At 41.8% G+C, this 23,745-nt stretch overlaps 1 protein-coding gene, 1 long non-coding RNA gene and 1 pseudogene across 2 annotated transcripts; all 3 read left to right on the top strand.

Annotated features, from left to right (window-relative positions):
- On the top strand, positions 1,644–2,999 carry LOC110436586. The gene is made up of 3 exons (XR_002454387.1): positions 1,644–2,203; positions 2,345–2,441; positions 2,706–2,999. It is a non-coding gene; the product is annotated as an uncharacterized LOC110436586 (long non-coding RNA).
- On the top strand, positions 10,601–16,147 carry LOC8083449 (terpene synthase 10). Its single transcript, XM_002447483.2, has 7 exons — positions 10,601–10,829; positions 13,781–14,036; positions 14,272–14,644; positions 14,744–14,962; positions 15,147–15,285; positions 15,376–15,624; positions 15,706–16,147. Exons 1-7 carry the CDS (start codon positions 10,629–10,631, stop codon positions 15,997–15,999), a joined length of 1,731 nt encoding a protein of 576 aa, XP_002447528.1. The 5' UTR covers positions 10,601–10,628; the 3' UTR covers positions 16,000–16,147.
- The window catches only part of LOC8083447, a 36,469-nt pseudogene continuing 33,579 nt past the window's right edge, over positions 20,856–23,745 (top strand).

Here is a 23,745-nt window from a genome sequence, read left to right as displayed (position 1 = left end):
TTATCCTCATCTTACCAACTTGATTTGCATCCCTCTTGATAGTGCGGCGTTTCCTATAACTCAAACAAAGAATAAAAACTTTGTAGCCACTTGAGTCGAAACACCATTCATCCATTGGAAATTTAGGAGTGCTATAATTCACCGAATGTTTTCGTTCAATTCCATCAATGGACTAACACCTGTAGATTATGCTCGATAAACATGTTAGTCCTTAATTTGGTTGTCATTAATTATCAAAACCCACATCGGGGGCGAATGCACTTTACAATAGCCTGCCCTAGTTTTGTTTCTAATGGTGCCTATATATTATCTGCGACAAAAAAAAACCAACCATCAGCAAAAATCAACTGTGTACTAGCTAGTGATTTTGACAGTTCCGCAAGTTTCCATCTTTGAAGATATTGTTTTTTGTTTTACGGGGCGAAACAGAAAGTACGTAGCTTTCCATATGTAAAACGTGCGCACAGTGTAGCCACGCTGCATTCCATTTAATCCCTAGTTCCCAGTTGGAATATAAGACAGAGAGGAGGCGAACGCCTGGCTCGCTGCAGGCTTCCGAGGCCTAGCCCCCTTCGACGCGCTGCTCTAGTTCACGCTCGAGTAATACGTGTAGCATTTTTAGCTCCAGGTTCATTTCATTAGCGGCGCCGTTTGAGCCGGTGATTTTTGTGTAATGTTACATAGCATTTCAATGGCATCTCACCATTGAATGCTAAGATTGTACCTTTCCCAACCTCTCTTAATGAAAAACGTGCAACGCATGATTTCAAAAAAAATATAAATGAAGCACCTTTGGAATATCTATACCTATATCTATAAGGAGGTAAAATTTTAGTCTGTTTTTTTTCTGTCCGTTCCTCTTCCATCACGCCCGGATCCTCTCTACGCGCCAACACCGCACGACTGCACCGAGAGAGTCCAGACACGTCAAGCAGCAAACCAAAGGCCATGCCAAAGAGCCGCCTCGGCTCCGACCGCGGCTCGCCGGAGCCCGGCTGCCCCACCCTGCCTCGACCGCGGCTCGTGCCGCCGGATTTCGGCCGCCCCAGCCCCAACCGTGGCTCGCCCAAGCCCGGCCACCCCGCTCCACCCTGACCGTGGCTCGCCGAAGCCCCACCTCAGACCTCGGCTCGCGCCGTCAGATTCCGGCCGCCCCGACCGCAGAAACCCTGCCTAGCTGCAGCAGTTCCACCGACGCTGACGTCACCAGCAGGTACACCGACGCCTGCATAGGGCCACCCATGTCTCTGCATTTCAGTTTTAGCTGGTTTGCGACCGTGTTTCAGTTTTTCAAGTTTGCTCTGTTCACGATTGATCCTATCCTATTCCTAGTTCTGTCGATAGAAAATTGTCTTGTCGCCAATCAGTTGATCGAACAAATATAATTAAGAGTATATCTCTATCTCTACCTCTCTACCACATATAATACACCACTTGTGAACTTTACTAGAGCCACACAACAAACTATCCCCTACAGTCATGTATTATCCAACAGCCACCAAAAAAATACACACAAAGTCAACTAATCTTTGAAAAGAATGGACGAGATTCACTCTAATCGCTTCTTTCTCTTACTCACTCAGATCTAAGGGACAAGATTAGCAGGACCAAATCACTCATCACCCCACGCGCAGCTCTCCCTCTCCCCCGACCCCGACGCGCCCTCTCTCCCACATGCGACTCCTCTCCCCTCCCTGTCCCATCGCAGTGGCTGTCGGTTCCTCCTCTCCCCTCCCCTCTGACTCCTCCTCTCCCCTCCCTACCCCATCGCAATGGCTGCCGGCTGGCTCGCCGATGGGGGCGACGGCTAAGGACGCGGTGATCGGGTGGTTCCATGGCGAGTTCACGGCCGCCAACGGGATGATCGACGTGCAGATCGGTGGCGGCAGGGCCGAGTACAATCCACGCTCCAGCGCCGTCATGTTAACTGGTTCCCCGTCCTCCACATGCAGAAGTTCTACCCCCTCGCCGATGTCACATCCCTTGGAGCCGTCGTGGGGTGCTACTGCTACTTGGAGGAGGAAGCCGCTTCCACGGTGACACACGAGGCCACGGAAGACCTCCCCACTGAGGCTATGCCCAAGGCCCTCTCCACGGAAGATGACACAATCACAGACAGGACAAGTACAATCACTACTAACCCACAAATTAAATCCTCTCGTGCTCAAGGGAGATTCTATTGGAATGGATCACTCATCCTATGGTAAGGCTGTGGTTTAATTTGTTTCAATCGAATTTGATTTGAGTGATTTCCATAGTAGAATTTGGCTGTTCTGTTGTGCTCTGAAAAGCTGTAACTTTTAGAAACGGTCTACTGCATTTTCATTTAGAGCATCCTTTTCAGATCAGGTACAAAGATTCTTCACTTCAGCGCTAGCAATATGCCATAAACACATAAACACGTGTGTACAGAGATTCTTCACTTCAGTGCTAGCCATCAGGTACAAAAGATCCAAGGCTTTCTATACTGTCTCAATTCATGAATGTAAATATATCGCATATAACCATAAACACGTGTATACTGTGTGATTAGTAATCATCTCTACTATAAATGGATCTTCTTTCTTTTGATCATAGCTTTTTTTTGCGACTTCTTTTGATCATAGCTTCTGCCATGACTATTGCTCATTTCATCAGAAGTATGTGTTGTATCCTGCGTTCAAGTTTTGAACTTTCCCATGTCTTATCTTTGTCTGGACATTCAGATGTTGTCATATAAGAAGGATGGAGGTCTGTCAAATAAGAAGAAGAATCTGGAGCGCAGGGTGAAGATTGCAGAGATATGGATAGAGAATTTGCAAACCTATCTCTGAAACACAGCAATCCCAGTTCAGGGCACGAAGCTCCTTTATGTGAACAGGAATTTCATCCCATAGTAGAAAAAAGATGGAAAGGTTACTAACAGGGAATTTCATCCCATAGTTCTTTCAGAATGTCCACTTCTGTCTATTGTTTGAGAAATGACCCATCAGTAAATTTGTGTTTCCTTCATGAGTTAATTTATTTTTTTAGTTTGATGATTTATGATCTATTTTTTCTATACGTCACGTTGCGTTAGCATGGGTATTCTAGGTTTTATCGTAGTGTTAGCACGGGCAATATACTAGTATATATATAATTTAGAGAACAGAAGAGATGTTGGGTGAGACCTCACCTGATCCATGACGAGAAACACCCAGCCTCCACATGCGCTGGGCCACCACCGCCGCCGCAAGGGGCAAGCACGTGCTCCTAGAGTCCTAGAGAAGCCCACCGTGCTGTGCGCCGGGAAGAAAATTTAGTGGGCGATGGGTTCATGCCAAAGCCCGTACACCTCCAGCCCCGATGCCTGACGCGTGTCTCGCGAGGAAATCAAATGTCCGACGGGAGAGCGGCTCAGGTGCTCGTGTACACACACCTCGGCTGCATTGGCTCCGCTTCCTCTCCCGAGCCACAAAGTCAGGCTCCTACCGCTTAAGATTCGTGCCAGGCGCCGCTGGAGCCATCACACCTGCAGGGCTCCTGTGCCATGGTGGCTCTAGCGGTGTCAGGCTTTGGATAGAGATGATACGAGCATAGACTAGGTTTAGTTCCCCGCTACAAAAATTTTCATCCATCACATCAAATCTTTGGACACATGCATAAAATATTAAATATAGATAAAAAATAAACTAATTACACAGTACGAATCTTTTAAACCTAGTTAATCTAATGACAGATTAATTATGCTTAGGCCTTGTTTAGTTTTCTAGAAATTTTGCAAAATTTTTAAGATTCTCCGTCACATCGAATCTTTAGACGTATACATACCGTATTAAATATAGATGAAAATAAAAACTAATTGCACAGTTTGGTCGGAATTGACGAGACGAATCTTTTGAGTCTAGTTAGTCCATAATTGGACAATATTTATCAAACACAAATGAAAGTGCTACTATTCATATTTTGCAAAAAAATTGGAAGTAAACAAGGCCTTAATAGATTTGTCTTGCAGTTTCCAGACGAGTTATGTAATTTGTTTTTTATTAGTTTCTAAAAACCCCTCCCGACATCCTTCCGACACATCTGATGTGACACCCAAAAATTTTTCATCCCCAATCTAAATAGGGCTAAACCCAAAAACCAAAAACTTTTTAAGATTCACTGTCACATAGAATCTTACCCCATATATATAGAGCATTAAATATAAATAAAATAAAAACTAATTGCATAATTTACTTGTAAATCGCGAGACGAATCTTTTAAGTCTAGTTATTCTATGATCGAACAATGTTTGTCAAATAAAAACGAAAGTGCTACAGTGTTAAAATCTAAAACCTTTTTTATCTAAACAAGACCTTTGTTTAGTTTCAAAAAAAAATTTGCAAAAAAATCTAGATTCTCCATCATATCGAATCTTACGGTACATGCATAGAAAGTGTTATAGTACACTAAAACTTTTCGCTTTTTAATGTTCCAATTATGAACTAACTAGGTCTTGTTGAGTTCATCCAAAAACCCAAAAAACTTTTTAAGATTCTCCGTCACATCGAATCTTAAGGCACATACATAGAACATTAAATATAGATAAAAAATAACTAATTACACAATTTGACTGTAATTTAGGAGACAATTTTTTAAACTTAGTTAATCTATGTTGAATAATAATTATAAAATAAAAACGAAAGTGTTTAAGTACCAAAAATTTTTCATTCTTCAATTAAACAAGGCATTAGCCTAGGAACTCGGGAAGAGAGAAGCCGAGCCGACTCAGCCAAGCCAAGGGTATAGTCGAACAAGCTGTGTGCGTAAGCGAGAACTTACCGCAGAGTCGGTCTCCTGTCGGACGTCTGATTTTCTCGTGAGACGCGTGTCAGTGTCAGGTATCGAAGCTGGGGTGCACGGATTTTGGCATGAACCCATCCTCCACTGAATTTTCTTCCGTGCGCCGCCGACCTCGACGCCATCCTCGCCGCCTGCGACGCCGCGGGGGGACCAGTTCATGGACTCCACCATGTGGATGCACCACCCGCGCTCTGTGTACTAGTGATTTTGACAGTTCCGCAAGTTTCCATCTTTGAAGATATTGTTTTTTTTATGAGGCGAAACAGAAAGTACATAGTTTTCTCCTACAACTAAAAAGAATAAAAGTAAGACTTCCCGTGGTGCGACAATCGCTTCGTTCCGTCGGTCCGCGGCGTTGCGTCCACGCGCCCGTGCCCGCGTCATGTCCCTCCGATGGTGGGCCTGAGTCTTTTCCTCTCCCCGTACGGTCGTACCCTCGCCCTTTCCTCCCGCAGCCCAAGATCTCGATCCCTCTCCGCCTCACTTCTCCCATGGCACGCCCGGTCTTCTCTCCGCCTCGTGCCTCCCATCGACGATCACGAGACCTCGCTCCGCCGTCGCCAGCAACGTCGTCTCCTGCTTGCACCGGAGCTGGCAGTGGCGGATCTAGGATTTTAATCATGGGGGTACGAACGAAAACGATATAGTTCATCGATATGAACATAACATAATTAGATCACTAAACGATGATAAAATAGTTGTGAATATAGAGTGTTAAATTTGTTATATAAGCTAAGTAGACTAGCAATTATGTATAACAATGTATTATACATGCTACTACTCTAGAACCGCCCCTGGGAGCTGGTCCGGAGACCCCATGCCGCCAGACGCCGCCGCCTCCACGAACGCCAACTGCCGCCCCGATGCCGCCGCAGGATCCCCAGGTGTGACAATCCCTGCCTGCTATGCGAAACCGAGCACTGAACCTTAACTTAAATTAATTGGCTATATGTGTATTCCGATTTGATGTAAGTAGATGTGTGTACATATGTATTATGCATGCGATCTGCTCTGATTCTCGGCTGACAGATCATCGAGGAGGAGGACCATCGAGGTTTGCGACGCCCCGTCTACCTCGCCAACCCGCCGCCGCTGCAACACATCAGGCACCAGCCGCTCGGTCGCGGTGGCCGGCGTGCGGCGACACAGGCGGTACCGCCACCTCCCTCCGGACTGCCAGCACCTACTCGTCTCATTCTCAGGTGTGTTCTCTGTCTTCTGCTCTAGATTGATCGATTCAATAGTCAATTCTTCTCATCAAAGTAGGAACCTCACAGGTGCCTACACTAGGTTCAAGGTTCATACATCCTTTTGAGTATGAGCAGCAGGTGCCTATTTTAGAGTTTTTAAACGTTGGTTTTGGCCGAGAAAAATGAAGAGCTATGAAAAATCAATATCATGTTTCAGAGTACGGCTAAAATAAATTTTGTAGAAAATAGATTTTTATTCCCACTACATCGAGTAAGAAATTGTGACATAAAAAATGTTTAATTGGCCATGCTTTCTATTCCAATCATTTGGATCAACCGTATCAAGGTTTTTATAGTCTCAGAGTAATTTCAATTCCTGTTGATCGTTAGGTTAAATATCAGTATTTGTGTTAAAATAACCGTTGTAGATCAATTTTTGTAATCTCAATATTTGTGCTAAAGTAACTGTTGTAGATCAGTTTTTGTAGTCTCAGAGTATCAAGGTTTATCAACAAAATGGAGTACACAGTACATTCATAGTTCACCTGATATATTTCAAGCTTCAGAATCATAGGTTAATGCATTTATTTGAGAATGCTTGGTCACAGGAAAAGGCTTGCAGATCCTTCCTTAGAGAGCCAACCATGATTTTGTGCTTGTTTAATTTTTTTTCATTTGACCATACACACTTGGAAAGAATACTATGATGTTATTGTGATATTCTCATGTTACCTGCATGAGAGACTAGGACAGAAACTCTGAAACATAGTGAAACTTTCAGTAGTCACTTGGTAGGTCCTAATATTTTTTAGTAGCTTGGCCCTTCAGTTGTAGGCACTTTACTATTCTTTTTGGTAGCTTGGCATATATTATGATTTGGAACATATGAGATAATTGATGCCTTGAAATGTTCTTTTGATTTAGTTATTTTTATCTCTTTTAACTTGTTTAGGTATTTGTTCTATCTATTTTATAGCCCTGTTGGTATATGATGGATAATCAAATTTAAGCTTCCACAACTTTATCTATTGCACTATCGTGACTAGCTTGAATCGCTGCTGAATAGCACCATCTTTCCTGCAGTAGCAATCGTGATATATCGCCTGTTCAGGTAACTTACTTGCTCACCTCCTGTTTGACAGCAAAGATAGACATTAGGTTTCTTTGAAAAAAAATAGTGCAATTAGTTTATGAAAAATGATAGCAATACAACTAGATAGACCTATTGGAACAGGTAAAACATAGTGGTATAGCACTAGACTTAGCCTCAGACTGCAGCTTTGTTCTTATGATCGCTGAGCTTTTCCACTGAGCTCGACAGGAATAATTTGTTTTGCAGTTGTTCGTGAGCCACCTGGAGGTCAACGATGAGCGGGATCTGAGGAATCACCGCGATGACTACGAGCGCACGGCAGGTAATCTCCCTATATCGAGCGCCCTCTACCTGCTTTGTGTCCCACGGTGAGCCGACAATACCTCCCCGAATATCTTAGTTTGTAAATCGTGTGCATTAGCATGTGTCTAGCAATCCTCCTCAAAAACACTGAAAATTTTGATGAACCATGAAAGATCTGGTGCTAAACCCCCACCATTTTTTTGTTTGTCAATATGTAAAATGCTTTGGAGGTCCTCCTCCTAGAAGTTTGCTAATGTGATTGTTCATTTATTTGATATAAGTGGATAATAAATTTTAAGGCGTGATCTGCAAGTTTAGGCTGGCCGTTTTGTCATGAAATGTGTGATGTTCATTGGTAGCGTCAGACTGAACCATGTCCAGCAAGCTATTGTTGAGTCATTCAAACAAACTCCTGGAAAACCTTCATCCTCTTGCTATCCTCTCTCTTTATACCTACTAATGAACAATCACTCATATCAGATTTGACAAGCTAGGATTAAGAATATTAGTTAAATTCTCAGAATTATATGGAATAATTTTTTTCAGCTCAGATCACTCTTTTCATAGTCTTGATCATTTTTAGAAACTAACAGTGGAATAATAAAGTGAGAAATATTCTAGGTAGGATACTTTATACAAAAAGCGAGAGTTCTCTAAATTTCTTGTCTGTGAATCTCTTACCTCGGACATTCAGTCAAGCTTATCTTTGTTAAAGATCCTTCCGTTTGACTTTGATCATAGTTTTTTTTCATTAATTTGGTACATATGTCTCAGACTTGACGAGGTTATGTTTTCTGCAAGTAGCAGTAGGTTCTATCCTGAGCAGTTAGCGGGTTGGGGCTTGCTATTTAGGGATTGCATATTTATTTTATATAAAGAGTGACCTTATATATTTTTTGTAATATGGTGTACCTTTTGATCCTCTTTCTCTGGATATGGAAGTTTTAAATTCAGTTTGAACTATGATGTTAAAAGCTATTTATTTATTTATTTCAGGTTAAGAAAGCTCACGGTGGAGGTATTCGTTGTGTTGATTGGAATCCCCTTGACGTTTACTATATATTAATTGGGTATGATGGCATTAAGTATTAATTTAGCATAATTTGATCAGTTCCTTACATATTTAAGTAATGATGTTCAATTGATATTTCAATTTTGCCGATAACTCTGTCCGAATGTGGGATCATCGCAATCTGGGCTCGAGAGAGAGGATCTGGTGAATTCACAAATTTGAGGGTCATAAAGCTGCTGTTATTTGTGTTCAGGCATGTCAAGATAGTATTTTTGCTATTATGTGCTCTTAAGGAGAAGACTGAGCTTTTGCATGCTCTTATCAGTGATAGGAAGCTATCAAATCTTCCAAAGTTAAAGCATGTAGCTTAAATTTCTCTCTAATTGCAAGCATGTGAACTCATCATAGTCAAAAGTTCAGTAATTAATTAATTTCTCACCTATGTTTGAAACTTAAAATGCAAGACATTGGTGTTCTGAATCCGTATGCAATTCCTATCTAATTGCTTCCTGTGTTGCAGGTACAAAGGTAACAACTGTTATTTTGAGCTAAACTCAGAGTTATTTGGGTTATTCACTTATTCTCTAAGTCTTGTAGTGTGAAGTGCAAAAACATGTTTGGAATAAAAATATCCTATATCAAATCTTACGGTTTGCACAAAAAATGATTTAGTGGATGTCGCCACGCAGCTTGTCAATAGCCTCCTTGCAGCCTTCTCCAAGCTGGTGACTAACTTGGCCATAATTTGTCCATGCAAATCTAGCAATATCATTGCACAACTGATTAATAACTTGTTTTTTGAGGATTAGGGCCATTCAGATAGGTGGTGATGGATGTGCAGTGTGAGGTGGAGGAAGGGAAGACAACTATGAGGTTATTAGGTGACTGAAGTTGTTCTACTGATTTTTCTTCTGAGGTTATACACGCTTGGAAATCATAGTCTTGAATCACGCTTGTAAAGGTAGTTTAGTTTAGTTTAGTTTGGAAATCATGATCTTGAATTAGCATTGTATCTTGAATTGGATTGTAACGGAACAAAATTCTTGTGGTATGAATGTATGTTACTCATGTGCTCTTTTTTTACCTGCGCTGCATATTTGTTGATCTATTTGCATTTGTTACCAACTTACTAATGCTACTAAAAATATCTTGAGATTTTATTAACTATGACCATGCAATTTTACAGATTTAGGAGATTATTGGACAAACAAATTGCTATATGCGAATTTTACATAGAGAGATATATCAATCCTTCAGTTACATAGTTCTAGATGGAGCAAGGGTACAGTCTGATTTTTGGAAGAAAGAAATATGCCTTTTTGGTTTGTCAGATCTTTCTAAACTATCAACTTGAAGATGCCATTAGCAACATCTTTACTCGTTCTTTAGTAAGCATGGACATGTCCACTGGTGCATTTCTATTTATTACCGTGGTGTTCTAATGCGTGTTCGACTTGTGCTAAAGCTGATGTTCAAATGTTGTGAGTGAAAAACACTGTTCTTTTGCTGAAAAGTAATATTGAAGTAGCGCTAAAGAACAAACACGTCGTGGCTATCTTAATTTCACAAACTTTGCTTTTTAGATTAAATATTATTTTAATATTGATATTTAGTTTTATAGTATTATAATCTTATCGTATGATTCGTTTGTTTCTTTATAAATGTTTAGTTGTCCCGTAGCAACGCATGACACGAATCTAATGGTGCGATCTGTGTGTTTTTAGTATAAAAATTTAGTTGTCCCGTAGCAACGCACGGGCATACTACCTAGTCTATATGTAAAACGTGCGCACAGTGTGTGGCCATGCTGCATTCCATTTAATCCCCAGTTCCCAGTTGGAATATAAGATAAATATAAATAAAATACTTTTGGAATATATGATAAATATAAATGAAGTAGCAAAGAAATCTTTCGTATATAATCTGCCGGTAAACGCCCTGTAGCCTTGTAGGCCACCGGATCGATGCCAATCTCATCTATATTCCCTTGTCGTGTCTTGCATATAATAATAGCCTTATAAAATTATATAAAACGAAGTACTAACAAACAAATGTTTCATAGTCTGCATGTTTCACACATGTCTACAAATAATTATGTGTTCTTTTGCTACCATAAAAAAGAAAAAACTAGCACCGACGACATCGAGCTATACACACATATATATACGAGTCTACGGTCAGTGTTGGGAGCTAGAGAGAGAAATCGTGCGTGCCTGTGCATATCCATATGTCGCTTAAAACAACGGTTCGGCCGTCGGCCAAGGCGGCAGGGCATCACTATGCAGGACACCACCAGGTGTGGTGTTTGTCGGCGCCGCCGGCGAAACAGGATGCAGCGAAACCACGTCGCCGGTCGGCGAACTACCGGCCCACGTCCTGGGACTACGACGCCCTTCTGTCACTCGCTTCTGGCAGACCTAATCTGCAGGTGAGTTCGTATAATTTGTTTGATTAACAGTTGATGGGGATCATAGTGCTATAAGTTTCCGTACTTTATTTCCTACAGTTATTCCATGGAAAGTACGTAGTAAGCCAGGTCGAACTCCACAGGCTTTTGTTTGGAGTGTGTAAAAATTTTGAACTTAACTGTCTACCGTCTACTTTTTCTGCACATCAAGTCTTTTTTTATTTTATACTCCGTTTCTCTGCTAGTGTTTTATATATGTCACTTTTTTCCATCCCTGGAACTAGTATAACGTTCATGTGTCCGACATATTTAACACATATATATGTTAATACTAAGCTTATGTTATCTATCATCTCAATCAACAAAACTAAAAGATATGGTAGAGCTATGAGCCTCCACACCTATGGAAATTGTTCTCCATTACAACTGACTGTTTAATTAGACAGCCTATTGAAATTATTCTCCATCATCACTATTGGCGCCAATTCTAGGCTATAGCTATGAGCCGGCCCTCAAATTCACCTATTGCCAAAAAAAATGATAAATTAGGTGATAAATTAGGCCCGCCAATCACTATTGCCATGTAAATAAAATGATAAATTAGGTGATGCAGAATTCATTGCTTGCTCAACTACACATTCGGCTTTTTTGTAGATAAAGATGGGTGCTTTAATTTTGCTTCTTCGCTTTCTGAATATCAGAAACCAAAACTTTTAAAACCTGAGCTGATATAATTGAAGCAACAGAAATTTTCAAATGTCCACCCTAGCTTAATTTGCCAGGCATTGTCCTTGTCTGCGGTTTCAATAGTCTCGAGGATCCACCGCTGTCAAATTAAAGCTTGGGTGTTTGACTGGATCATCAGTTCATGACCAGCCAGACTAAAGTCCCCGATTGCACGATGCGTCGGTGAAAATTCTCGCCACTGGGATCGCGATAGGCCACTTTTGCCCTGCCTGATTTCAGCTCATGGCAACAAGTTTTCTACAATCTGTCACATCGAACTGAACACACGTTTCCTCTCGATCAGTGCTATATATAGTATATACACGCCTCTAGCTAGGAGCCTGATTACCCATACAGAACAACCAAGTCCTATAGTCTGGAGATTGTGAGTGCACATATAATAATGTGGCCGAAAGCAAGCCTGCCCACGGCCGCTTGCGTCGTCTGGCCGTCGGCAGGAACACGGTGCTCACGGTCACGGCAGGGCAAGGTGTGGTGCTCCTCGATCGGCACCGGATCGAGACGCCAGTTATGCTACACTGCAGCGACGTTCGGCAAACTACAGCCCCATCTCTTGGGATTACGACGGCCATGGTCCGGTGATTCACAAATTAATATAATATATATATATATATATATATATATATATATTCTACACCCTAACCGAAAGTCAAAACTGAGCAGAAAAAAATACATGAACAATACTGAATTTTGTTCAGTATAACACAGTTTGGCGTAGAATAGTATTCTACACCTAGGGTGTAGAATAACACTTTTATACTCCCTAGAGTAATTACTCTCATCTTCAATAAACTATATTACGTATGTATTCATACTTGTTTATCGGTTTGAATATGTTCATATACTTATATTAAGATACTCTAAATCTTGCCATGCGAAAAATTTTCAAAAGAATTCATATTTTTAATATATTACTAAAATGTCACTACTGTAGTATATATAATAAGTATAACCATATACTTTATGTATGCATGTATACTTAATATATATACTACCTTAGATGGTTTAGTATGATAATATACTTCGTCTACGTACACTTCATCGGGCCATATACGCCCTAGCTAAATCTAAAGATATACACATGGGAGTAACTGCTACTGGTTCTCTACTGGATAAACCAAACTAAGAGGGTGTTTGGTCGGAGATGTTAAAGTTTAACAGGTATTGTAGCACATTTGCAACTATAGCAATTAGTGTTCAATCGTGGACTAATTAATAAGCTTAAAAGATCATTTCACAATTTATTCTCTAGCTGTGTTTTCAGTTTTATAAATAGTCTATATTTATATTTAGTACTCTATACATATGTTCAAATATTCAATGGGATAGGTAAAAAAAAGCCTAAACCAAACAGGGCCTAAAGAAACAATAGTGTTTTTCCATATCGTCCTATTTATTTACTAGACACGATCTGAAACTTTTTTTTTCAACACACAGATGCAGAACTCACACCTATGTACCGTTATCCATATGAATGTACGCACATGTCATACCCATGTTAAAAATACTGAGCCGACAGATATTGAGATTGACAAAATTACTAAAGTTGTCTCGATGTTAGGGCCACACAGCTTGCCCCTCTCTTGAAATTGCCACATGTGTCTAGTTGTTGATAGACATGTTGTCCATCACTAAAAGAATGGGGCCACTAAATTTTTGGAAATAAATACATGAAAACAAAACGGCCACATATGTTAAGCTGAGAACAAAAATTCGAGTGAATAATTTCCACCACTAGAAATGTAACTACCTCCGCTACACTAAGTTCATTGGACTATTCAAACCTTTCATTAGATTTTGCTTAGATAATTAATTAAATTGACATGATTGCAGAAGTAAGTAGCTTAAAATGTACATCATCCTTACAAGTACGTAGGGTTGGTTGCAACTGAGGAAGACCTTTTATTTTCTCTTATATTTTTTTTTGCATTACAACCCGATATTATACTTCATCATGATCGTCAGGCTCAACACGATTCACTAGAGCTGCTACTACCCTATTATTTTAGTTAATTAATTAATTAATCTCTAAAAATCAAGATTTGTTTAAGCTATTACCTTCTAGTAGGTAATGAGAGTACCCTAGCAAAGCCAAATACATTTTGAGTCATTCCCCCAATAGGCTTTATGTTAACATCGTTGGAGTATTTCGTATAACATTTTTGCATCTAGCAGTTTTATTTTCATATTATTGCATTAATAATGGCTTACACGTTATGGTGCAGGATTGTCCTTCTAGTTATTATAAGCTGAAGACCAACATAAGAGATATGTTGATCAAGAAAGCAGAACCATTTTCTAAACTTTGGACCATTGATGCAATGCAACGACTTGGTATCTCTTACCATTTTCAGGATGAGATTAGTAACATCCTGTACTCCATCTCCAATGAGAGTGCAAAAGATCACACATATGACAACATTGCTTTCACAGCCTTAAAATTCAGGTTACTCAGGGAAAATGGTTTCCCAGAAACCCTAGGTATTACCAAGATTTTGTCAAAGTATTGAATTTTTATCACATGTAGATGCGCGTGCACATGTTCAGACGCCATTATATGTATTGAATGACATTGACATGCTTGACATGATTCAGGAAATTTATTGGTCACACAATTGAAAAATATAATGTTATTTTGAGACATAACCGTTACAATTCTACAATGCAAAGACATAACTGGAAAAAAAAACTAAAGGCTACAATTTTAATGTTGCAGGGCAATTGGGCTACCATAATTATGGGAACTGCACCACCAAGACACCAAGACAGGAGGATGTAAACACACTTCTTTTGCTACATGAGGCCTCATATCTAGCATTTGGAGATGAAGAAATATTGGATGTAGCAAGGACATATTCAGCTAAAGCACTTAAAGAACTTATGCCGTCAATGCTGCCACACTTAAGGGAGGCTGTGGCGCATGCTTTAGAAATTCCACTGCATTGGAGAGCTCCAAGACTAGAAACAAGGTGGTTCATTGATTACTATGCTAGAGACATTAACATGTGCCCGTTGCTCCTCCAATTCGCTAAACTAGACTTCAACCAGGTTCAAGATGAGCATCAGAAAGATCTTGCTGCGGTAACATGGTATGCTTGAAGCAAACTTATAAACTTTACTTCCTGCCACATGCATTGTTTTAATTTGCTGCCTAAAAGAAAAAAAAACATGTTTTTCAACACTCTTAGGTGGTGGAGGAACATTGGGCTTGGTGAAAAGCTGCCATTTGCAAGGGATCGTCTGATGGAGTGCTTCCATTATGCAAATGGAATTGTTTGGGATCCGAAGCTTGGACCATGTCGTCAAATGCTTGCTAAAGTTTCCAATCTAATTGTTCACTTGGATGATGTTTATGATGTGTATGGAACCATGGATGAACTTGTACTCTTCACAAATGCGATTGCAAGGTGAGCAGAATTGCAATAGAAGAAGCATGTATTCAATTAACAACTTGGAACTCTTGCATTGCCCACAAGAACTGTAAACGTACTTAATAAAGTTCTATAAATACCATTTGATTGCCATCACGTGCCAAGTCTTATCTCCTCTCATAGAAGGTGACATTTTAATTTTGCATTCAAATGTTTTCAGGTGGGATGCAATACCAAATGAGAGACTCCCAGAGTACATGAAAGCACTTTATTCAGTTATATATCACACCTCAAATGAAGTTGCTGAACATGCTTTGAAGGAACATGGTTGTAGTATGCATTATCATCTACAAAAATTGGTGAACTACCCTCAAATTAAGCCACCCTTATTTGTGATTTACTAATGTATTGTTCTATCATTTGACTGATAAGTTATTCTCATTTAACAGTGGCATGACATATGCATGGCATTTTTGCTGGAGGCAAAATGGCACCATGGTAACTGTAGACCAAGCATTCAAAAGTATCTGGAGAATGGATGGGTGTCATCCTCTGCACCATTGTTGCTGTCACATGCCTTCTCAATGCTCCATTCAGTTATCAACATGAACACAATATCCAAAATGCAAACGACACACAGATTAGTTCAACAGGTTTCTTTAATTTTTCGTCTCTGCAATGACTCTGCAACACACATGGTAAGCACCTTAGTTTTTTTCCTCCTTGTTTCTTAAAGTTTTGAAAGTTTTTTCTCATATATGCTGCATATGGAATAATAGGATGAGTTGCAGAGAGGAGATGCTCCATCTTTCATAGCTATAAACATGGCCGAGAATGGTGGCAATGAGGATGATTCTCGTAAGGTCATGCAAGATCTTATCTTGAAGTCATGGAAAGTGATCAATGAGGAGGCATTTGATAGTCGTCAATATTCTACACCCTTTAACAAAGCTTGTGTTAACTTGGCTCGCATCTCACATTGTGTTTATCAAGGTGGAGATGGTATTGGTAGACCAAATGATCTAAAGAAGAGGCAAATTAGAGATTTGTTCTTGGATCCCGTCCATATATGAAAGAACCATTAAAATACATATATTTCTTGAGAATATGAGGGGAATATTCCATTGGTTGTATATTTCCATGTTCATAAAAATATTTTGAAGAAATATGTTGTAGCCTCGTTACCACGATGATAAATTAGAATGTCAATATATTGGTTTCTGTGGCCTAACAGTCAAGACACTAGAGGTTTATCCAGGCTCTCAACCTACATCCAGCAATTTTGGAGTTAAAATGAATTATCTATGAATTTTGTAAGATCATGCATGTATTCTGTCCGCCCTTGCCTCGCTCCTCCATGATCTCCCGAGAACAGCTTCTTCCACGCATTTGAAGCCACCAACATAATCATCACACAACGGTTATCAACCCATTGTGGTGCCTGAAGAGGTACTTCGACATTAGGTTAGAGACCCTCCTAGCACAGAGCATCAAGCTCATGAACGAGTTCACCTACATCGTGATCAGCAGATCAGGGGTGGCACCAGGGGTACTCCCTGGTATTCCAAACATTTTGGTGAAAAAAATAAATATATAGAGTATTCGCCTTATACTATAGACATACACTGTGTATTCCCTGTGATTATCCAATTGGATCAAAAGCCCACAAATACATGCATTAGGAGCACACAAGAAACATATTCAGGCAGAGCATGCGAGAGTAGGGTGTCGCGCTCGTGACCTGCGACCCTGACGCCACTCCGGCAAGTTGTTCATGGCTCGCATGGTGCAGTCTGTGAGTTGTGGGCCTCTTTGGCACGTACGACAACACCACCAAGCTGGTTTACCTCCACGCCTGCGTCACAAGGGGCGTCTACCCACCGACCAGGTTGAAAGCCCTAGTTTGGTTTTAGATAATTGATGAAACCCTAGTACTAACCTCTATGCTAAGTGTATGTAGACTTAATGAGGTTGGTACATGCCAAGTGATGGAGCAAGTGATGATCATGGTGATGATGGTGATGACCACAAGGTGATCAAGTGCTCAATTTGGAAAAGAAGAAAGAGAAAAACAAAACCCTATGGAGATCAAGGCAAAGGTATTGCTTAGGGTTTTGGTTTTGGTGATCAAGACACCATAGAGGGTGTGATCACATTTAGGATAGATAGCCGTACTATAAAAAGGGGAATTCTTTGGCTAAGCGGTTATCAAGTGCCACTAGGTGTCATTATTCATGTGCATGCATTTAGAACCTAGTGAGCTAACTTATCTCCTTCAAAGAAAATGATTGTGAAAATGCTAACACACGTGCACTTGTTAGTACACACGTTGTGGTGTTGGCACACTTTGAGAAGGAGGTGGAGTTTGAAGGGTAGAGAGAGGATGGGTTCCTCTCTCCCTCCCGCCGAGCTTGCGAGGCGGGATTCGGCGCTTTTCGAGAAAATGAAGTGCATATTTTCTATTGCGCCGGTGGGAAATTTGGAGAAGTCACGGGAGTGTTTCTCGCTGAGAAAACACTCACCGGACGCTGGCTTCTGGGGCACCGGACGCTAAGTCTGAGTGTCCGGTGCAGACAGTGCCTGGCCCAGCTAGGGTAAGGCACCGGACGATAGGCACCGGACGCTGGCTTGAGCGTCCGGTGTGCGGGCGTTCTGCGACCCTCTCTGCGCATGGGTCCGGTGTGCACCGGACGCTCAGGGTGCGTCCGGTGGCTTGCGTCCGGTGACCCTACGAGTTTGTGGAGCTCTCTGCGCATGAGTCCGGTGTGCACCGGACCCTGCTCAGCGTCTGGTGCTCTGCAGGTTACCGTTAGACTCTGACACGCGGCCGACGTTGGAGCACCGGACGATGGTGTTGAGCGTCCGGTGCCCCTTTAAGAGCGTCCGGTGACCCCGCTTTTTGCCGAGTGAAAGAGCCAACGGCTCTATTTGTTTGAGGGGCTATATATACGTGTTTGGCCAGCTTGGGGCTTACTCTCTTCTTATTCTTGACTACTAGACATCCTTGTGAGCCTAAGCAAACACCTCCCGCTCATCTCCTTCATAGATTAAACATCTTTGTGAGATTGAGAGTGATTCCAAGTGCATTTGCTTGAGTGATTGCATCTAGTGGCACTTGAGGATCGATTTGGCTGCGGTTTTCTTGTTACTCTTGGTGGTTGCCGCCACCTAGACGGCTTGGAGCAGCGGAGGAGCATTGGCACGAGTTGGTGATTGTTCGTGGCCATCTCCCGGTGATTGTGAGGGGTCTTGTACCTTCCCCGGCAGAGAGCCGAAAGGTAACTCTAGTAAAGTGCTCGTGTCATTGAGTTACCTCACTTGTGGGTAGGTTCTTGTGGTGTCTTAGTGAGGACGAGGTTCGTGCAACACCTCTTAGCCACCGAACCACCAAGTGTTGGTCGACACAACGGGGACGTAGCGTGCCGGCAAGCACGTGAACCTCGGGAGAAAAATCGGTGTCGCAATTGTGTTTGATTGGCATTCTTCCGGTGCTTGATTGTTTATATTGGTGATTGGTTCATCCCCTACACGGCGGTATAAATATCTCATCCTATCCTTACTTACCGCAAACTAGTGTAATTAGTTTAGTTGCTTTCTTTGCCTTGTGTAGCTTAGTTCTTGTGTGGTTAGTGATCTTAGCAACTAGAATTGTTGGGTAGGTGGCTTGCAAACACCCCTTTAGAGCTAGAGCAAAAAGCTTCGCTTTGTTATTTACTAACCTCTTGCTCTAGTGAGTTTGTAGAATTTTTTTTAAATAGGCTATTCACCCCCCCTCTAGCCATATTAGGACCTTTCACAGGTGGTGGGAAGCAGTCTGCCGACTCCCACCTGATTTATTTTCCAGTGGTGCGCCGAATTGGGCCGCAGAATTAGACCGTATTTTGTAGGCCCAGGCTTGCAGCGTCACTGTGACACCTGTTAATGCCTATTTTGTATAATCAATTATCCCTACATAATATATAAATACCCAGTAGAATAGGGCTGTTACTAATAATTTCTACGAGTTTTGATGAATTATATATTTTCAGGGATTATTCCGGGAAAGGCATAAAGGAAGGATTATAGTTAGTATTTACCACGAAACTTAACCGCGAAGGAAGCAACCGTCATTAGAACGAGGGAAGGATCTGGAAGCTACCTGAAGAAGCGGGACCCCAGTTAACACCTGGTGGCGCCGGCCGGCCCCACTAGGGCGCCGGGCTACGCCCCCTGGCACGGCTCGGGTCCGGCTTCTGGAATGTTCCTCCACCGCCTATGAGGAGTCATCTCGGCCGTTGCTTCTGTCGATTTGATCCTCCGACGCTCGTTTTACCCTAACAGGCCATATTCAAGACAGATTCGGCCCAAGTTTGGCCCAACAAGTCTTAGTTGCATTATTATGAGGTGGTTGGAATATTTGTACCACATCGCTTGCTCAAGGAGGAGGGAGGCTAGGCTCCCCCTATATAATAGACCCCAGGGGTCCCTCCCAAGAGGCACCATCTACAGAGCTTCAATTCAGATCTTCAACTGGGTTAGATGTAGCAATCAAGATAGAGAGTAGAGGGAGAAAGTAGAAGAGTAGAGTCTTGGAGGAGCCCTGGCCTGTCGGCGTCTCTCCACTGCTGTATTCGTCTAGAGTCGGCTCCCTAACCTAGAGTAAGGTACTTTTGTAGTTTACCTTTTGGTGCGTGTAAGCAATTGTTCTGGCCATTCTTAAGTTTGCATCTTGTATTGAGTATTATTCTCTTTATGAGTACTTTGATCTCGGTAATTTCTAGATTAGAGTAGTATTTGTGACGTAGACGTGGTGTCTAGGTTGTGGTTGCTTGTGAATGTCCCCTGTCTTGCTGGATGGTGGTAGTCCACGTAGGTGACAGCTGCATTGGTTCCTTTGTAGTCCATCTCCCACGGAAGGTTTGATAGGTGTATAGGTGCCGGTGGGAGGAGTACTCTGGTATTGCTCTTCTTGCTTAGGTTAACCGCCCAGTTAGCATGGTCTTTTCAAAGCTTGCATAGTACCGGAACAAAGATAGTCATTTGATAACTCCATTGTCTTGTTTTCTCTCTAGATTGATTGTGCGCCCCATTAGATTAAGAATCATAAACCCTATTTCACCTACTGTTCCTTTGAGTTCGATATTAACTGGGATAATCTTGGTGAAGTGCTACATCAGTATTATATTTGTACGCATGCGGATAATCTTATATACATATATTTAGAGTGCAGTTAATTTATACAAACAAGCATTTCTGGCGCCGTTGCCGGGAAACGGTTTGCTGATTTAGACTTTAGTTTATCTTAATCTTTTATCTCCTTTTTATTTACCTTTACCCTTATCAAAATATGGAGCTTGCTTCTCAACTTTTATATCAATACGGGGCACCATCGGGATCGTACCTCTAGCCAATAGAATCTTCTAAACCTATCATAAAACCTGGCTATGAGTTGAGCCCATGTCTAATTAATATGATTCGGGATATATCTTTCTCAAGAGAAGGTAACGAAAACCCATACTTACACCTACGAGAGTTTGAGCAGACCTGTGCATGCTTGTGCACTGCTAGCATGTCTGATAAGACTATTAGATGGAAGCTTTTTCCGTTCTCCTTGATAGGAGGAGCTAAATGTTGGTATAATCGAGTCGTAGGAAGTATGCAAGGTGTTTGGGAAACTTTATGCTATGAATTTTGTTTATATTTCTTTCCCATTCATAGAGTAGTTGAGCTTCGGAAAGAATTTCTAAGTTTTAGGTAACTAGAACAAGAATCTCTTTGTACATCATGGGATCGTTTTAATGAACTTGTTATATCTGGCCCTAACCTTGGTTTTTCAGACCCCATGCTTATTCAATATTTTTATTTGGGTCTTACCAAGAGTTCTAGGGAATCCCTTGATTTAACATCTGGAGGAGCCTTTCTACATTTCCATATGAGTAAAGCAAGAGCTATGCTTGAAAAAGTTGCTCTAGCTAATTCTGAGCTCCCTGAGGTAGAGAAGGACTTATCACCTGAACTAGAGACGGAAGATTTGGTAGCTAAACTACAATCACGCCAATCCCAAGATTTAGCTGTCAATCCTGTACTCCATTTTCATGATGAGATTAGTAACATCCTGTACTCCATCTCCAATGAGAGTGCAAAAGATCACACATATGATAACATTGCTTTCACATCCTTAAAATTCAGGTTACTCAGGGAAAATGGTTTCCCAGCAACCCTAGGTATTACCAAGATTTTGTCAAAGTATTGAATTTTTATCACATGTAGATGCACGTGCACATGTTCAGACACCGTTATATGTATTGAATGACATTGACATGCTTGACATGACTCACGAAATTTATTGGTCACACAATTGAAAAATATAATGTTATTTTGAGACAACCGTTACAATTCTACAATGCAAAAACATAACCGGAAATCTATTTGGTTAACAAAAAAATTAAAGGCTACAATTTTAATGTTGCAGGGCAATTGGGCTACCATAATTATGGGAACTGCACCACCAAGACACCAAGACAGGAGGATGTAAACACACTTCTTTTGCTACATAAGGCCTCATATCTAGCATTTGGAGATGAAGAAATATTGGATGTAGCAAGGACATATTCAGCTAAAGCACTTAAAGAACTTATGCCGTCCATGCTGCCACACTTAAGGGAGGCTGTGGCGCATCTCTACTATAATGGAATACTTAAATTATACTTGGTCCACCCAGTAAAACGTCCCCTGCTGAGAGTCTTCAACCATTGTGTACCCAAAATAATGCACACAAGAATTCATCTCTATTAAAATCAAAGGCTAATAAAACACATCCATCAAAATCGATGGCCACGATTGAATGTGGGAAGCCAGGCTTCTCACGTAGGCTTCAAACGCGTGGCACCACACCTCCGCCCCGCATGCGCTCCGCCCCCACACTCCCTCCGCGGCGAGAGGTCGAGTCCCCAGTCCAAACCTTCACCATGGAAAAAGATAATAAACACAAAAAACTCGCAGCCCAGAAGTCCAAAACGCGAGGCGAGGTCGGGTGTCGGGGACTCCACTCCACGCGCAGGAGCACTTGTGCCTAGGGTTTGGGCTAAGCTCACGGTGGCTGGGCGATCCCATGCTGCCCCCACGGGCGACGAGCCTGCCCATGGCCACTCCTCCCTCCCCCATGGCGTGCGGTGGCAATAGTGGCTGGCCGGAGGCTGGCTTGGGATGTTCGCCATTTGCAGCCTCATGTCATCGCTCATCTCCCTCCTTGACATTCTGTCCTTTGAGCAGGTCCGCTGTGACTCCGAACATGAGCGGTGTGTGGGCTGGGTTCTGCAGACGATCAAGCTGGTGGCCGACTGGATCCGCGGTGGCTCGCAGGCCAGCAGCTTGGATCTACGAACGTGTGGCCGGGATCCATGGTGGTGCACAAATAGAGAACTAGATCCACGGGCAACCAGCCAGGTGGTCGGCCGGTCCCTGATCCACAGCAGCATGTGTAGGCGGGCGACTGGATACACAGGTGGACACTGGGGCTCCGTCATGGCTTCTATCGATGAGGTCCAACTCAACTCGCGCAGGTACCCAGCTGGTTGCAGAACTCAATTTTTAGTTTTCATCTGATATAAACAACACAATATATGAGCTAGAATGCAGTACGGATGTATTGACACTTTACGAGATGGAGAGAAAGTTGTTTGCAGTTTTTTTCCATAATATGCACATAGGAATGTATTGTTAGGAGAGTAGCTTCAGTACTTGACAAATAGTGGGCTTTTGAATAATATGCCATCCTTTTTGGAGCATCCTCTGTATATCAGAAGTTAGTAATATGAAATATACCTTAAGTTAGTAATATGAAATATATCTGTTTTCGACTTAGTCAAAGATATTAGTATTAGCTTATATTGTTCATATTTTAAATTTGCAGCTACCTAAATAACTTTATAGAAAAAAAGTAGGAGATAAAGAATTTCTTGCCTTACTTCCCAGCAATCGACTCATATATATGATTGTAAAAAGCTGAGCTTACTGTTGCTTGTCTAGCAATAGCTATAGAGATTGATTCATAATTTAGTCTATAAAATTAATTATTATATATTTTGCTCATCTAGATACAGATCAATTGAAAAATAATATAAGTATTGAGGTAGAAATGTTCGATCTAGAACAAGATGAAGAAAAAACTGCATGCTTGCGAGGGTGTGATCGCAATAGTTGAGACTACATATCAAATTAATAAGTTTTTTTTTTTGACAAATATCAAATTAATAAGTTAACTTACTATATGTCATATGCAGATATCAAGTTTCCTGAGGACAGGATTCTTTATGGATATTTTGAAGAGCCATATAAATGAATGTGAAAACAATATCCCGAGAGAACTCCAAAACCTGCTTAAGGCACAATCACTGTTTTGTGTGCATGTGTGGCTAATCGTCGCGGCGCACACGACGCCCAACGCACCAGAATCAAAGAACAAGGGGAAGGGGGCGGGGTCATCGAGCGGGCGGTGGGTGGAGCGGTCGGCGGCGAGGTCTCCGTTGGCCGGGGCGGTGGACGAGGCGACGGTGACGTGTGCGCCGGCGGAGGTGGTTGGTGTGTGGGAAGGTCGCCAGCGAGTATTGGGAGGTGGTCGAGGTGGGCAGGGGAGGAGATGGCTGGGCGAAGAAGATGAACAGTGTATGGGGGTGGGCGTGTGTGCCAGCAGTGCTGCGAGTGCACGCGCGCTAGGAAGAGCTCTCTACTTAATGTCTTAAGCAGGTTGTAAATTAGATCGAGACGTAAATTTATCATGCTTTGTTATGTATGAGTGTTTTCTAGATTCTATACATTGTTACATACAATTGTGTGAAACT

This window comes from Sorghum bicolor, chromosome 6, assembly GCF_000003195.3.
Source record: "Sorghum bicolor cultivar BTx623 chromosome 6, Sorghum_bicolor_NCBIv3, whole genome shotgun sequence".
Classification (NCBI taxonomy): domain Eukaryota; kingdom Viridiplantae; phylum Streptophyta; class Magnoliopsida; order Poales; family Poaceae; genus Sorghum; species Sorghum bicolor.
Note: the sequence above shows the minus strand (reverse complement) of the source record. Positions and strands in the feature narration are given on the sequence as shown.

Coding starts and splice junctions, on each gene's coding strand:
- LOC8083449 (XM_002447483.2), top strand. CDS start 10,629: ATGTCGCTTAAAACAACGGTTCGGCCGTCGGCCAAGGCGGCAGGGCAT. Junction 14,645..14,743: donor GATCTTGCTGCGGTAACATG/GTATGCTTGAAG, acceptor CAACACTCTTAG/GTGGTGGAGGAACATTGGGC. Junction 14,963..15,146: donor TTCACAAATGCGATTGCAAG/GTGAGCAGAATT, acceptor AAATGTTTTCAG/GTGGGATGCAATACCAAATG.